General features: G+C 40.1%; 1 protein-coding gene across 1 annotated transcript in view; it reads right to left on the bottom strand.

Moving 5' to 3' along the window:
- Positions 1-15,892, bottom strand: part of LARGE1 (LARGE xylosyl- and glucuronyltransferase 1) — a 363,795-nt gene that overhangs the window by 230,999 nt on the left and 116,904 nt on the right. Inside the window, exon 4 of the mRNA XM_019515316.1 lies at positions 2,543-2,666. Coding sequence (XP_019370861.1) covers positions 2,543-2,666 — 124 coding nt within the window. The remainder of the gene's footprint in view (positions 1-2,542; positions 2,667-15,892) is intronic.

Genomic DNA, 15,892 nt, shown 5'->3' with positions numbered 1-15,892 from the left:
CTTAAAAAAAAAAAAAAAAGCCCCACACTCACCAGCTGCTGCAACAGCCTTGGGACTTCTGGGGGCTTGTGGCCTGGGTCCCCCCCAGTCCTCCCTCCTTCAGCGCTGCCCTCCCCAGCCCCCTACTTACCAGCATGGAGTTGGGGTCCAGAGCCCTGCGGCAGCGAGTGGGTACTATCCAAATCTCGGAAAAGATTCAGAGAGCTTCAGAATTGATTTAGAGAGCTTTGAATCAATTCAGACCTTTTTACTGGTCTCCTGATTCAATTCAGATTTAAAGATTTGGTTGCCGAATCTCCTCTGAATTGAATCAGCACCCAAAGCAGCACACAACCCTACTACCTGCTGTAACTCCAAGGAAAATGACAGTATATTTTAGGAACTGTAGGAGATGTTATGGAACACTGCCAAATATTTTAGCCTCCAATTTCTACCTTTCTTATATATATAATCTAGTGAAAAGTATCCTCTGAATTCTAAACAGCTATTTGAAAAAAGACAAACACTCTCTTGCTGAGAATGTTTTTCTCAAAGGACATTATTTATGTAGGACCTAGGCAAAACAACCTTTTGTATTCCTTTCTGTTGGCTGAGCAGGAGCAGTCAAGAACCAATGAGTATTCCCACAGCTTTCTGAAAGCCTTAGGCTAGCATCTTTGATGAAGTAAATAAAAGGCAGACTTGCTGACTCTTGCTCCATAAGGAACAACGGGTATGGAAGCTCATGATTTCAGAACTGATAGAGGACAGCTTTATTTTTTGAGCTGTTAAGATGGTGCCCCAAATCTATGAAACACAGGTAAATAAAAGGCAAATGAAAAGCAACAATCCAGTTAATTGTAATTTAGTACAGACTGAATATTTTTAAATTTCTGTGCTGACTTCATAAGGATTCTACAATTAGAACAGAATGATAGAAGATAATTAGTTCTGAAACAATCTAAATTAAATCAACCTATTTACAGGTCCATTTTTGTTGCTAGCAAGATTTCTAAGAAATTACTCCGATGCCCACGTGAATTTTCCCAACACTGAATAATAAAATATGTTGAATGCATGCAAAAAATTAAATCCAAACCAAACAGATAATTTCAGAAGCAGCTAAGCTATTCTGTTACATCCAACTGTAAACTGCTTCTCTGCAAACCCAGCTGAAATTTTGAGAATAGTCTAAATAAGATCATACCCACCTGTGATATAATGCTCCTTAAAACTCTACTACTATCAATAACTCTTTGCTGTCATGTGGCTTAGTTCTGTCACATTCACCCACATTGAGAATTATCTCCTACACGGTGATGTGGCTACTGAAGTCTGTGGAACTGCTTGTTGTGTAGTAAGGCATACTACAAGCAGAAATAGCAGGACAAGGAAGATACAGTTTCTACACATAACATTAACGACACCTAATAAGCTCCCTTGGTTTCTCTTTAGGTAAGTAGTGTCACCCAGACCTAAAAGAGCATAAGAAAAAGACAAAAGACAATCCTACCTGAATGGAAATGCTAATTTTGTACTGTTTTTGCCCTACCATCTACAGTGTAGCACATACAATAGACACATCAATGGCTTTCTGACTGTGTGCATTTAATGACCAGAAGGATCGTAGCTCTCTACCTAGGTTAGTATCTGATTGTTGCTAAATGTTGAAAGAATATTAAATAAAAACAGTGATGAACCAAATCTCAAAGATCATCTTTTCCTTTTGTCATCTCTTTCCACAACATTTTACTCTTAAGATCCTAGCAAGTGGCATGCTTTGATTTTACCTTAATTAGCATAGCAGTTTGCTAAATTTTGTTTTTCCCTTCCTATGCGATGTTGATCAAGTTGAGCACTGGAAAGGCTGACTGGCTATATAAATTACTGCTACCATCTCCAACTGCTTAGTTTTGAATAGCAAGATCAATGTCCACACCTGGAAAACGTGTAGCCCAGAAACTCAACACTAAGCCTTTGTGATCTAACTTAAACTTCATAACTCTTCAAAAAGATAATTACTTTAATGCTTAGAGTGAGCGATGCTTTTTATACTGATAGATCCCTCATTGCTTCAAAACTAATCCTTTAGAAAAGGTATCCAAACAAGGCAGCTACTTTTTTTCTTTAAAAACTAATATTGATATGGGGCAGAGTGTGTTGTACTTACAGTGGTTTACATATATGCCTTTGGAAGCCTGAAAGACTGAGTACTTCTACCAAATGATAGGTATTTACAGTACAAGAGGTTTAAGACTGTATCTTCCCTGAAAAAGGAATTTTTTTTTTTTAAACAGGAAAATAATGTGATTTATCCTTAAGGGCATGGAATCTCCTGCACAGCAAGGAGAATTTTAGAGCTTCTGGACTATATGTGGCACTAGCAATGTGGTATCTGCAATGATTTGTGCACTACAGCAAGCAGCTCTGGTTAAGTTGAGCTGATACCCTATTCAGAGAAACTGAAATTCTTTCATCCATATGACGAAATCCAAATCACCAGATAAATCAAGAAAGAGAAACCAGAACAGCTTGAGTACATATCTGTTTGGCCTGTTTTTACCTTGAGTTCATCTGCATCATAGAAGTCTATGCGCACAGCAGGGACCATCCAGGTTTGGAAGAGGGTTGCCAGAATCTGTTTCGCAATAGCATCTGCGATGAGGTGGAAGTGAAGAGGGTTTCGCCTGATGTCAAAAGGGAGACATACACACTGGTTAAAACATTTGTAGTTTAAATTATAAATCAAAGACATTAGAATTTACAAACTTTACCCCATCTACTGTTGCATACATAATATGGAAAAGCAAGAATCACAAAGCACTGTTCCATAACTGGGGCTCCTAGACATTATCACAGTAAAAATCAACAGTAAACGAATTAACAATACTCATAGTAGAGATACAGAACCAGTTGCTCAGCTGGTATAAATAAATGTAGTTGTATCAATTCCAACGGAGTATGCTTATGCACGTCAGCACAGGATCTGGCTATAAAGTCCAATTTGATTCTTTAAAGCCTATAAAGACAATCCCCCTTAAGGGACTTGACCTGACAATATGATGGCATTTAGTTTTCTGGGTCACCCTGGTTTATTTGTCTCTCTGATGAGAATATTTGCCCTTGGGAAAGGAGGAAGAGGAGAGGTTAAAAAATAATCACCAAAAAATGAGGTCATATTCTAGGACCATTGAGCTTACACACACCAGTGATTCAAAGCAAACATTGGGTACAGCCAGCCATCCTAGGAGAACCAAGCTGGCTGTTCCAAGTCAATGCCTCCTAGCTACTGAAACTATAACTATAAAGGGGCTCAGTAAATAGATTGACTGGGAATTGCAAATCCCCTCTTGCCTCTACCTTTAAGGGGAAGGAAGTGCTGGAAGAAACCAGGCTCAAAGAAAATATTTTGCTTTAAAATGTGTCAGATTTGGGTTCAGACAAATATTGATTTGATATATCAAGCCAGGATGAGTGATAAGACAAAGCTAACCTGAGTCAAAGGTATGATAAAGCTTACAGAATTCCTTTTTACTGCAATAGGAGCTCTGACATTATAAATGCCATGGTTAAATCACCTCTCCTTGCTTCCTTCTTTGGGCGAGAGAAAGCAACAGCTTGGTCTTTATTCAACTTCTGTGGTAGGAGTATGGAGACCTGTCAGTGGAATTTAGTAATGATTTGTAGTGAGAGGGGGTATTGCATATTTATCCAAAGGCTAGCAACTTCAGTCAGCAGAGAGGGATGGGAGTGTGTGAAAGTCAGTAAGAAGACAGATGGTCCATTTAGCCTTTAGCATCAGCTCAACCTTCTTTCCATCCCCAGGGAAACATAATGGAGTCTCATTTATGTGGAATTTATAAAGGTAAATGGGTGTACTTGTCAACTGATATTTTTCATCCACAACAGAGGAACATTTAATTTCAGATGCTGGGTAAGATGGAAGGTAGCTGATGCTACTAAATTGTGCCACACAAACAAGAACAAGGGAAACTCATGTGAGTTCAGGCCAATGCGCTTCCATTATACTTTGATTTGGTTTCATCGAAAATGTCAAAAGTGTTTCCTCTTCCCTGATCCACATCCTAGAAAAAGATTTCTCTCCCTACACATTGTTTTTATTTTGACGGTGTTCAATGAGAGAACCTAAATATTAGTGTCTAGGGAAGAAAGGAAACAAAAATCGTACCATATGCATTCAAGAATATATAAAACAAGCAGAATATAATAAAATAGTTTGTCCCAGCAAAAATAAAAGATCATTATGGTGACATTAGGCCAGTCTTCCAATGCCAGAAAGACGAGCTTTCTGCAACTGGAATCTAATGCAGCACCACTGAAGTCATTCTCTTGACTTCAGTAGGGGAGTGAATTGGGTCATGTGCTCAAGGAAAAGGTATACAAAGTGCAGTTAAGAAGCCTATCAAGGAATGGAAAAAAATCAAGGTGGTGGAATAAGGTAAGGGCTTCACTTAATCTTATTCATTTATATGAAATGAATGAAACCATGGCAGTACTCCAAGGAGAACAGAGAGGGTTTTTAGTCTCTAGCATGCCCTGGCCTGGGGAGGGGAGAGGGAATGCTAGAAAATAGATGAATAGCTACTAGAATCCCAATACAAAACTAAAGGGACCAAAGCAATTATGTCTGCTTCATCCAACCAGCATGAGAAAAGAGGAAGATACCATGACTCATCTAGATTTCCTAGCAAGAGAGACTAGGCACCTTGCCAGGAGAAAGAGTAGTAGAGATTAGAAAAAAACATTTCACTGGCAGAGAAAAGGCCAAGGGAAACAAAGTACAGCATCAGTGAATCTGAGGACCAGCAAGGGAAAAGCTCAAGGTGAGCGGCCATAAGTATAAGAATTCTAAAGGTTCTTCTACCCAACAAAATTTGAGGTTGATTTCACTTCTGAAGTGATATTTTGCTTGGTAAAGCAAGAGCAACAGGAAAATGTTCCCACCTTTTTGAGTCATTAATTCACATCATTCAAGTTATGGTGGAGAAAGAGTAAAACTGAGAAAAACAAATTAGTTTCCTCTCTTTTCAAATCAGGAAACATTTAATTTGTATATAAAGAAATTCAGATGTCTACAAACATTTCATACTTCTTTTAATGACTTAACGCATTTGAAACAAATGGAAATACGGACATTTTCTTTAGTTTAGCTCCTGCTGGGTAAAAGAAGAAAGACATAGCTGTATTCTTAAAATCATTTTCAGGATGTTAAATCAAGGCAGAGATTCCTTTAAAGGGACGGGATGTGTCAGATGCAAAACGGAGGTTTAACAATCATGAATGTATGTCACCAGCACAGGTTCCAGTGAGCTGCTCACAGATACAGCCAACCTCTGCTACCTGCCATGGCACACCTTCTGTCCATGGCAATCGGACATTGAACAAAACCCAAAATACTTTATTGCAATGCTGAAATCACACAAAAGCCTTTACTGTTTATCTGACATTCCTTTGTTGCTGGTTAAAAATAAATGGGTATAGACCAGCCATGAATAAATTAGCCTACAACAACAAAGTGGTGATGCTGGAACAGCCTTCCAATAGAATCAGTAGGGACAAAAAGTATTTAGCTACTTAATAAAACAGAATTTGCTTGCTTTATGAAAGGTTTCACACAATGTGGTTGCCTACAACAGCAGGGGATGGAGTGAAGTGATGCAGAAAGTCACTTCTAGCCCTTTGTTCCTCAGACGATGCAGTATAAAGCTTTCTGGGGGTGGAAACAAGAACTCAGAAGACCTGTCTCAAGTTAGGTGGCTTACTTTAAGCCACATAAACTTGAGTCAGGTTCCACCATGTGCAAACATTTGTGCAGACAGCTGGAGGCAAGTAATTCCAGGTGGAAGAGGGGAGCTGGCTGGTCTGGGAGGGCAGAGGTGCTGCCTAGGCCTGGGGTGTACCAGTCAGGTTAGCCTCCTGTCTGGCTGTGACAGTTTGTTACAGGCTTTATAGAGGTCTAAGGCCCTATCTTAACAGTCAATCAAATCATATAACTGACTGTTTTTTGCACACAGTTTAAACACTGCTTAGAGTAGATTCCATAGAGAAGGAGCCTCTAACATTTGAGCAGACCAAAAGTGTACTAAGGGATTATTTTTTCTGGCATGGGAAAATTGAACACTAGTTTTTAAAATTTGTTTTTACAGAATGGGTGCCTAAAGATAGGCTCCTAAACCCATGGCTTGATTTTTAAAATTCTTGATTGCCTATTTACTTCAGTGGACCTTAAGGGGCTGAGCAATTCTGGAAACCAGAGAATTCATTCAGGTTGATAAATATAGACTTAAGGTTAATTTTAAGCACCTGTGTTAGAAAATTTTGGCCCAAAATTTTCTCTATTTGGCTTTTGAGGAAAGGGATTTAAAAATACACCCCTCACCCCGATTTGACAGCATAAACAATACCTAAGAAGCATATCTATCCTGGGGAAAAAATTATTTTCCTCAAAATCCAGATGAAGTTTTGGTTCATTTTCTTTGAAGTAGCCACTATCACAGAGTTAAATGTAAAAATGTGTAATAGAAAAAAAGACATGGGAAGACAAGTTTCACTCCTGTCCTTTTTTCCTGTACTAATAGGTAGCTCAATTGTTAGCAAGTCTAAAACAGCTGCTTGGTTGCATGATCCTCTCTCCCTCCACAACTGAAAAAAATGTATTTTCTAAAAGTACATAAAGGTCAGTAGCCCAGGGGGTTTATTTCCAAAAGCTATACTTTATTATGAGAAACACAACAAGGTAATCCTTTTTATATCTATAACAAATGGATACAAAAACTTCAAAAAGAAATTATAACAGACAGCTGGGGAAAAATCTGTTTCAGTGACCATATGACAAACCATCTCTCACATGGAGAAAACTTCAATGAAAAAATCATTAAAGATTTTTCTTAACCCTACACGTACAGTATTGATTAAAAACTACCTGCTCCCCAAACTTTTGAAGAGATCATAAAGTGGAATGAACCACCCCCTCTCATACCTTCTTGTTTTGTGCTGACATAAAAAAACTTTGGAAATTAAGTGAAGTGTGTACAGATAACCTATTTCACTGAGGGGGAGGAAAAAAACCCTGTTTTCTCCCTTAATTCTATATTGTTATGGATGAAAGCAAAGCAAAAGAAGATGAACTGTTACAGATATATCTAATGGAAAGAACAGGTACCATATTCAATTTTTTGAAGAAAGAATTTCCGATTAAAATAGACTGACAAGTTTAAGGAGATAAAACAATGACAGAGGTCTTGAACTCCTAAATTAAATCCATTACAGCAAAATGGTCTCCCTGGGATATAGACATGACTTGATACAACATTTAATTACCATCCAGTATTGACTTGTGTCTTCTTTTCAGAAATTAGATGTTACTCACATTATATAATTGATCTTGGTTTATGTCCATTCTGTTTGGGTTAAGAATGTTCAATTACTGCAAACATTTGCGCCTCTGCTCAGTTTTAAGCTTGTTAATCGTGTTATTAAAGTTATTGGAGCGACTTAAAAAGTTTATTACTAGATGTTTGCAGGATTGAGGCCTACATTTGCTCATTCAGGCAACAATGCGTTTGGTACCCTTTTAGATAAAGAACACACAACTTGTGAAAGATCTAGAGAAGAAATACTTAAAAGTACTCTAGGTAATGCAAGCCTATGGGGGGGGGAGGTGGAACTTAGCAACATAGAGTAGTAACATGAATTTTTTACAGTATTTGTGAGGAATGCCAAAACATAATAATGTTAGACATATTGGGGGAAAAAAATTAAAAGCCTAACTCCCATTTTCCAGTGACTTGGGCCAAAAAAGAGATGCATAACTTGTCTTGAAAGTCAACTGAATCCAGGATCCCTTATATCACATTAGAAAACATAATTTAGGTACTTTCAAAAAAATTTCCCACGGACTTAGCCAACCCATCAGACACTTGTAATTACTTAGTGTTTATTCTTCTGCCTTGGTAAAACTATGTTTAAAGCTTTACTTAGATCACAAATAAGTTTTGTAGTCTCAACCTGGCCCTCTCTGGAAACTCATCAGCTGCTTGTACATGCCATGGGGGCTTAATTTGGTTTAGTTCTCCCTACACTGAAGCAGTGGGTTTTTAAAAACAGCAGGTTTTTAAAAACACTGCTTCAATTAGGGGGAATTAAACCGAACTAAACCCCCATCCTTAATTGCCTCTTCGGTCCAGGACACACACACACGCACGCGCACGCACACACACACACACACGCGCGCGCACACACACACACACGCGCGCGCACACACACACACACTCTCTCTCTCTCTCTTTGTTAGGTAGTAAACTAAAACATCTCGGAGGTGTTTTATCTTGCTATGTATCACAGTCATTTAAAGCGGAATATGCCGCTGAGCATGCAAACAGCAACACCATTAAAGCAGAATATACCGCTGAACGTGCAAACAGCAATGCCATTAAAGTGGTGCAAAAGAGCATTTAAGCCACTTTTGTGGCATGTACAAAGGCCCATCTACATCACAATACTTTTATAAAAACTGGAATAACTAAGGATTCAGATGTCCATGATTGGAGAGCAGGAATGTTACAAGCCAGAATGAAAGACTGACTCTAAAAGCTTCCCCCACGCAGCACTGTCAATGCATATTTATCAGTCTGAAAACTGCTATTTCAGTTCTGGTGAGTCTCCCTTGAGAACAGACTGTCAATTATGTCAAACTGTGTTAAAAGCTGTTGCAATTGTGTGACAGGAGCATATGCTTTCTAAGACAAAACCAGGACCAAAAACTCATTTTCATATAGGAATGAAGTACAATGTTGAACCACTGGTGTTCGAGTAAGGAAGACTCTAACCTCACTAAACCATACACCTCCTTTTTCTCCTCCTCATAGTCTTCTTCCTACTCCCTGGGGCCTGTATACAAGAACAGTCTCTCAAATAGCTTGGACACGTTGCTTTGTCTCTGTCTCATGATCTCCATGGTATAACTAGAATCACCAACTCAGTGTTTGTAGCTGGCAGAGGAAGACCTGTGGAGAGCTAAAATACTCTGTATACCAGATTTTCTCCACATTCACGAATGGGGAAAAGCGATAGTACACTCCATCTTTAGAAACTCCTGTAGCCTTCATTCCTAATGACCCAACATTCCTGCCGTCTTTTGTCTTTCTTTACTGCACTCCAGCACAAAGGTAGGGGTATAATAAATATGTAAATGCGAAGGAGGGAAGGTGATTAAACTGACATGATGTTCTTTTCTCAGAAATTTGCCACAGACTGTATAGGGCAGTCTAGGGACCTCTATTGTATAAAAATACAGTGACTTTCCAGCTGAAGCACCCTTTAATTGCTAAATCACAATGAAATGCCAATAAAAGCATGGTGACATCTGCATGACTACCAGATAAATTCACTGTAATCAGTGCTGTTACAATGAACCCTGAATGAAGCCTAGCAGAAGAGTAGACAATGAGTGTGTTTGTTTGGAAGAAGCCAATCACTCAAATAGCAGGATGTGTTTGAGGGGTGATAGGGAAGGGCTGAGGTGCATTGGCAAGGCTGTCTCAGAGGAAGTTACTCAGTGTCTATCTGTATTATAACTGGTCCATTTTCTTGCAATCTATTATTTCAGTTACACAGCACAATTTTTCCATTTTTCTTTGTTGCTGGCAGTGTTAAATCCTCCACCTGTTAGATCAGGTCTAGCTGAACATTTATGATCAGAAGCATCTACAGAAAAGACTTTGACAATATGCTTGGAGGCATGTACATTTTACTCTTTTTAAATATATATTTGAGAGTGAATATCGAGATCATAAAAGTGAGGCATTAATAACATCAATTGATAGCCAGATATAGAGCAAGGAAGATTCTGCCCTACACACACAGATCCCTCTATGCAACTAATCTCTGACCTGTATCACTCCTGGCTATTCAAGTCCCCCAACAAAATACTGCCAACCATGCTAAATAATGTAGTGCACATATAGGGATTAGGAAGAGACACCTCCAAGTCAATTTTCACTTGTGACCCTTCAGTAAGACTTTAAAGCAAGAGCTAACACGAAATGTACTCACTTTCTAAACCAATCAGCTGTTCCCCACCTGACTCCTCATAATGAACCAGTAAGACCTGAATCGTTTTTTATCCAGTTAAACAGCTCTTACTAAGGAACAAGGAGCCTTCTTTTCTATCTCCCTAACCTTTAAAATGCATGCCATTTTTTCCAGATGGCATCGTTTGCACAAAGAACTCAATTCAAGAACCTCAGCTTAAGTTCAAATCAATTTTCAGCTAAAAATATCTGATAAAATTTCTTTTTTTACTGTCTCCTTACTAGGGTTACCATATTTCCAGTTTTAAAAAAGAGGACACTTGTCAGGGGGAAGGGGGGGGTGGTAATATGATGGGGGGGAGGGAGAAGCAGTGATATGTCCGTGCTGTGCCCTGCCCCTCACTCCCAAATCACAACCACCCCCAGCCCTGCTGCTGTCCCTCACTCTTGACCCAGGATACCCTGCCCCCCAGACCAGGCTAGTGTCCTTCAGTCCCCAATCCCTGGCCTTCTAAGCCCCCCACCCTGTCCTTACCCCACAGACTTACCTGCTTGCAGCTGTCAGGGCTGCTCCCACCACCCTGCCTGGCTGCATGCCAGCCATTTGCATGTGCACATGCAGAGCATGTGATGCCCCTTGCCTCCAATTACCCTCCCCAGCCCCAAGCAGCTCCTTGCTAGGGCAAGCTGCAAAGTGCCGGGAAAAACTTTCAATGCTGAGCAGAGCAAAATGTTTTTAAAAAAAACCCATCCAGATGGAGATGGGGGAACCCCAAAAAGAGGACATATCCAGGAAAATCCAGAGGTATGGTAACCCTACCTTACCTGCCCCTCTGAAAAAAGTGATATAAGGAAGAAGTGTTGCTAAGACACTGGTCTGGAATCAGTGGGTGTTTACAGTGCCAGATCCCCTCTTGCTTTTTCAGGAAGATAGGAAAGAATTATGCCGACATTTCTTCCTTTCCCCCGCACACTGTTTCCCCCCCCCCATATTAAAATATTTGGCTTCTAGTTATTCCGCAAGGCTGATTTAGATTTGTCCTGATTTGCGTTTCAGTATAACAAGATGTTATACTGCATTGAAAGTAGGGAGAGGGTTGATTTAAGTAAGGCTTAATAAATGTGTTAACTAAACCTAACTTAAGCTTGACCAAGCAAGGCAAAACCTTGAGAGGCTGTATTGGTAGCCTTAAAGGACAATCACACCCTAGAGGGAAATAAATTCCAGGGGGCTAAGAAATGTCCATATTGGTATTTTTTTCTTTTTTTAAAGAATGTAAATACACTTCCCAAACTATTCATGGTGAGAAGTATCTACAATGTTGTTGTCCCTCATTAAAAATAAGAAAAAAAGAACTTGTTTTCTTTAAGTAAAATGAAAGGAAACACACACATTTTTAGGCAGTAAGGTGCCTATTGGTTGTAGAGCAGCAGGAAACATAAACGAAGTAATGTGCAGCCTTCAAAAATGGAGAAAAAGGCTAAAAGATGAAGGGATAAAGTAGTTGATCTCTGGGAAGAAACAATCACTTCAACATAAATATTTTATGTCTCCAAAAAAGTCATTAAAAAGAAAATCCTAGGCATAAAAGTACATGATCAATACAATGAAAACTCAGTTTATGTTAAATATTTTAAAGTTTTAATAAAGAACAGATAGATTTTTTAACATTAATATATTTTTAAATTTTAAAAGTGTATCTTAAAACTTGATCGAGGCTCTTTTTATTGCTGTTCTTTTGGACATGTTCCTTTATCGTGCTCATCTTGGTAGAAGAGTTCTATGAACTGATTGCTTCTGTCAAATCCTTCAAAGATGATTTATTAATAAGGAAAGTTTCTATTTCATGCCGTGAATATAAGCACAAAAGAAGTGCCATATTGGGCCGGATCAATGGACCGCCTAGGCCTGCAACCTGTCTCTGACAGTGGCAGAAGTGGAGTGAACAGTGTATATCAAAGGTGATTTATCCCTGTCATGCCTTCCATAGTATCAACCATCATAGCTTTAGGGATGTCAGAGAATTCACTCCTGAGAATCTCTAGTTTCCCTCTGAAACTCTAGAAATAGTATTTATCAAGGCCTTGTCTAAGCACAGAGTCATACAGTGTGTTAGAATTTAGAAGTCTCCTTTGTTGCGAAATCTACAGAACAACCCCTGCACCAAAAATCAGGGTTGTTCAAAATTGATTACAAAACGCCTCTAAATATATTAGAATCTCTTAAAACATTTAAATGAGAAATAGAAATGCTGAATCCAGCCTTCTTTCCAAAATTTTAATTGCAGGCCATGTACTTTTTTTATACAAAAAATAATGGAAAACATCTAATTTTTCAGTACTGGTTTTACAAATGTGGCACAGTAGGCATATCTACATGAGATGCTTTACTGCACAGTAGAGCCAATTACTGTGCACTAAGCATCCATGTCTACACGTGCAGACACTTACTGCATAATAACTGGCTCCAGTCATGAATAAATTTGCTACAAGCAAATGCAAGTAGCAAATTTACTCAAGATTAGTAACAGTGCAGTACTGCATGTGTAGACATTTGACCGGGAGCAAACTTGCTACTGGTCAGCAAGGCAGCACGAGGTGGTAAATTGCCCCCTGCCTGGGCACTGGAGTCTAGGCAGGGACAATGTCCCCATGCCTTGGCAGCAGGGAGCTCCCAGCCCCCGCTCCCCAATCTCAGGGAGATTGTTCCCAGCCGTACCTCTGCAATCCTGTAGCGGGGGCTGGCAATAGGCTCCCAGCCCCTACCCTGCAATGGTTGAGTGGGGGCTAGGAACTGTCCCCAGTCAGGGGCAGCTCCCAGGCCCATGCCCTGGTCAGGTGATCAAGGTGTGGGGCGTGGAAAGAGCTGCAGGAGGGGCTGGGACCTGCCCCTCCCCTGCAGCTCTTTCCAAGTCCCCTGACCCCGATCGGGAAGCTGGGGCCAGGAGCTCCTTGCTGCCAGGGCAGGGGGACACTGTCCGGTGGCAGTGCAATCTCCCAGTCCCTGCAAGGAGATAGCTATTTCCTGGCCCCGTGCTCCCCACCCATCCCTGGTTTACTCTAGAGTAAACCCACCCCAGAGCAAATGCATGTGTAGACGTGCCCAGGAAGTCATTACCAGGTTAAGGGCTTGTCCGGGGAGCTAGAGAAGAAGGGGTCGAAAGAATATGCTATTGGCTAAAGAGGCTGGCAGTCATCACAGGCTTTGAGAGACCATCTCTGACTCCAGGCAACCCTGATATATCATCAGGATCCTCTACTGTGCCTGCTTGGATGGTCTCATTCTGCTACAGTTTCCTCTAACCTGAAAGTTGCAACAGATTTTGGAAACCTGATACTAAAGTAACATACTCCAGGTTTTACTCTATAGTAAATTTACTATAGTGAGCAGCAAACACACAGTCAGCTTTCCCAAGCTTGCTGTCTGCAATATGACTTATTCTGTTATAGAGCCTAGCCCCCAGATGGTGGAGGAGCCAGTGTTTATTGAGCAAACTGCTACTTTGGCATAAAATTGACTTGTGGTATGGACACATGACATATTCTGTATAGCAAATCCCTAGATAGTAAAGTTACTAAACGTTTTTCACGTGGTAACTTTATCCTTGATTTCAGTGATTTCCTACATAGTACGGCTGAGTATGGAGTATCCCAATCCACTTTTACTATGTGGTAAAGGCAAATTACTAGGTAGTAAATGTCTCACATGTCTGCCCTCTCAGGTAAGCAGGAACTTCAGTTCCAGTCACTTTCACTTAGGCATAGATTAAAATGTTCCCAAGCTAACTGGAAATTATCAGTGTAAATTCACCAACTACAGTCAATCCTTCTGTTCTATAAATCACTTGCAAATGTAAAACATGCTTTGGTAAGAGTAGTTAATGTATCTAAAATATACTGTGAGGTCCCTTCCATCCTGACTTTCATATGATCCCACAATTGTTAGGGTTCCTTTAATTAATAAAAATATTTTTATTTGCAGTTTTGTGCGTTTAATTAAATTCCAGTTAGCATCTAAATGCAGCCGGTTGGCAAATCATGAGCAAGGAATTAATTATCTAGTAAATAAGCACAATATCATTCACCATTTTCTAAGATTCTAAAAATGTAAAAGTAATAAGATCAATCCACCCTGGGAAACCTCTGACTGTCATACTGGCCAATAATGTCTCTTTGAACTCCCTAGCTGTTTCTCTGTATAGCTCTGTTGTCTCTCATCTAATACTTAAGATCGTATGCCTGCAATAAGCCTGATTTAAAATGAAATAACATCTGCACTTTATCCCAGCCATGCACTTGGTTCAATAAAAGATATCACCCACCAAAATCATTGCCTGTCACATAATTCCTGGACCATCATGGATAAAACACCACTCTCACGCTACCATAACATCCCCACAGCTTTCTGCATCAGTTTAATTAAATTGGTCTAAAAAAAGTCATACCTCATGTTAATCCAGTTCAGCTCTGCACGTTGACATGTCCCAAGTTTCTTCTAGTATATGCCTTAGCTACTGTGGCCATATTTCAAGCTAGATTCCAATACTCTACTCACACATAGTACTCCACAAAAATTGTCTTGCTGGTCCTTTTTTTATTATCTTGCCCCCTGTACAGTCATTTTAACCCATGCAAATAAATGCAGGTGAGAATAAAACACCACTGTTCTGACTGTGCAAGCTGTAAGAATTATGCCCGCTGACTTCAAAAGGATACTCCTACTGTCAGATAATTTTCCCAACAGAGGAGTATGGTGGAACTTGCATCCCTTGCAAAATGTTCTCTAAGCACACTTCATTGGTCTGTCTACCCTGCCTTAGTCAGAAGGGCTGATTTCTTTCTCTCTGTCCGTTTCCAACTTCATTCCTATCTAATTCTCCCACAAGTAAAAAATCGCTTTTTTTGCCCCTTACCAAGCTGAACAACTGACATGAAGTTAGCATACATCATTGCACACCACTTCAGTTTTCTGGAAGTACCTCTGGCCATCACAACTGGATATTCTGGCTTCCTCGCCTTTCAAAATGATCAGATCTCTAGATATAACTGTGTTAAATGTGTTCGGGCCAGACTGTGAAACCCTCTGGTGGAGAGTTGCAAACAATTCTACTGAAGCCAGGAGGCTTCAGAATCTGAGCCTTGGCAAACACATTACTTATGGTAAAGATGTCTCCAGCAAAATCAGAGTGTAAACTGAAGGCTGGGATAGCAGAATACCCAGTATATCTCAAATTCCTTACTACTGCTATGCCATAAACTGCTAATAAGCCTGAGCTTAACAAATTATTATTATTATGTTATTATTTTACAGCACTCATGCATGATCAGCAAGAAATAGCCCTTGCTCCCATAATGAAAGCTATCTAACAACTGCACCACACATCCCAGGAGCCTCCTAGACGAGTCTCACCGAGGCAGAGTTGGAGACTGTGTTTGGAATCTGGGCGGTCATCCTTCTTTCCTTCCAAAGGTATCCATTATTTTCTGTAGCCTGGGAAAGAGACCTGACTCTCTAAAATAAGAGTTTAAAAGAGGCAAGACCTTACTATATTAAATTCAGGTACACACTGTGACAAAAAGCCACCTTGGTTTCTCCCCAAAAATCTCTGCCCTGTGACACTGTGATTTAAATCTCTGTGCTGTGACCATTCAATTAGTATGGGCCCAGCACACAGGGGACCACACCCTCAGCCTGTCTCTTTAGGGAACTTGAGCTGGCTGCATTCCTGAGGGAGGGGGAAACCTGCTCCCTCTGCTTACATGACTGGTACCTGGGTGAGGGGCATCTACCTGGGGAGCTGGAATCTGCCCGGTAACAGGTGATGCATTTCAGATTGGTTGGCTGACAGCCAACTGGGGGC

Source organism: Gavialis gangeticus, unplaced genomic scaffold (genome assembly GCF_001723915.1).
Source record: "Gavialis gangeticus isolate Ggan-Ray unplaced genomic scaffold, GavGan_comp1, whole genome shotgun sequence".
NCBI classification, from domain to species: Eukaryota; Metazoa; Chordata; order Crocodylia; family Gavialidae; genus Gavialis; species Gavialis gangeticus.
Note: the sequence above shows the minus strand (reverse complement) of the source record. Positions and strands in the feature narration are given on the sequence as shown.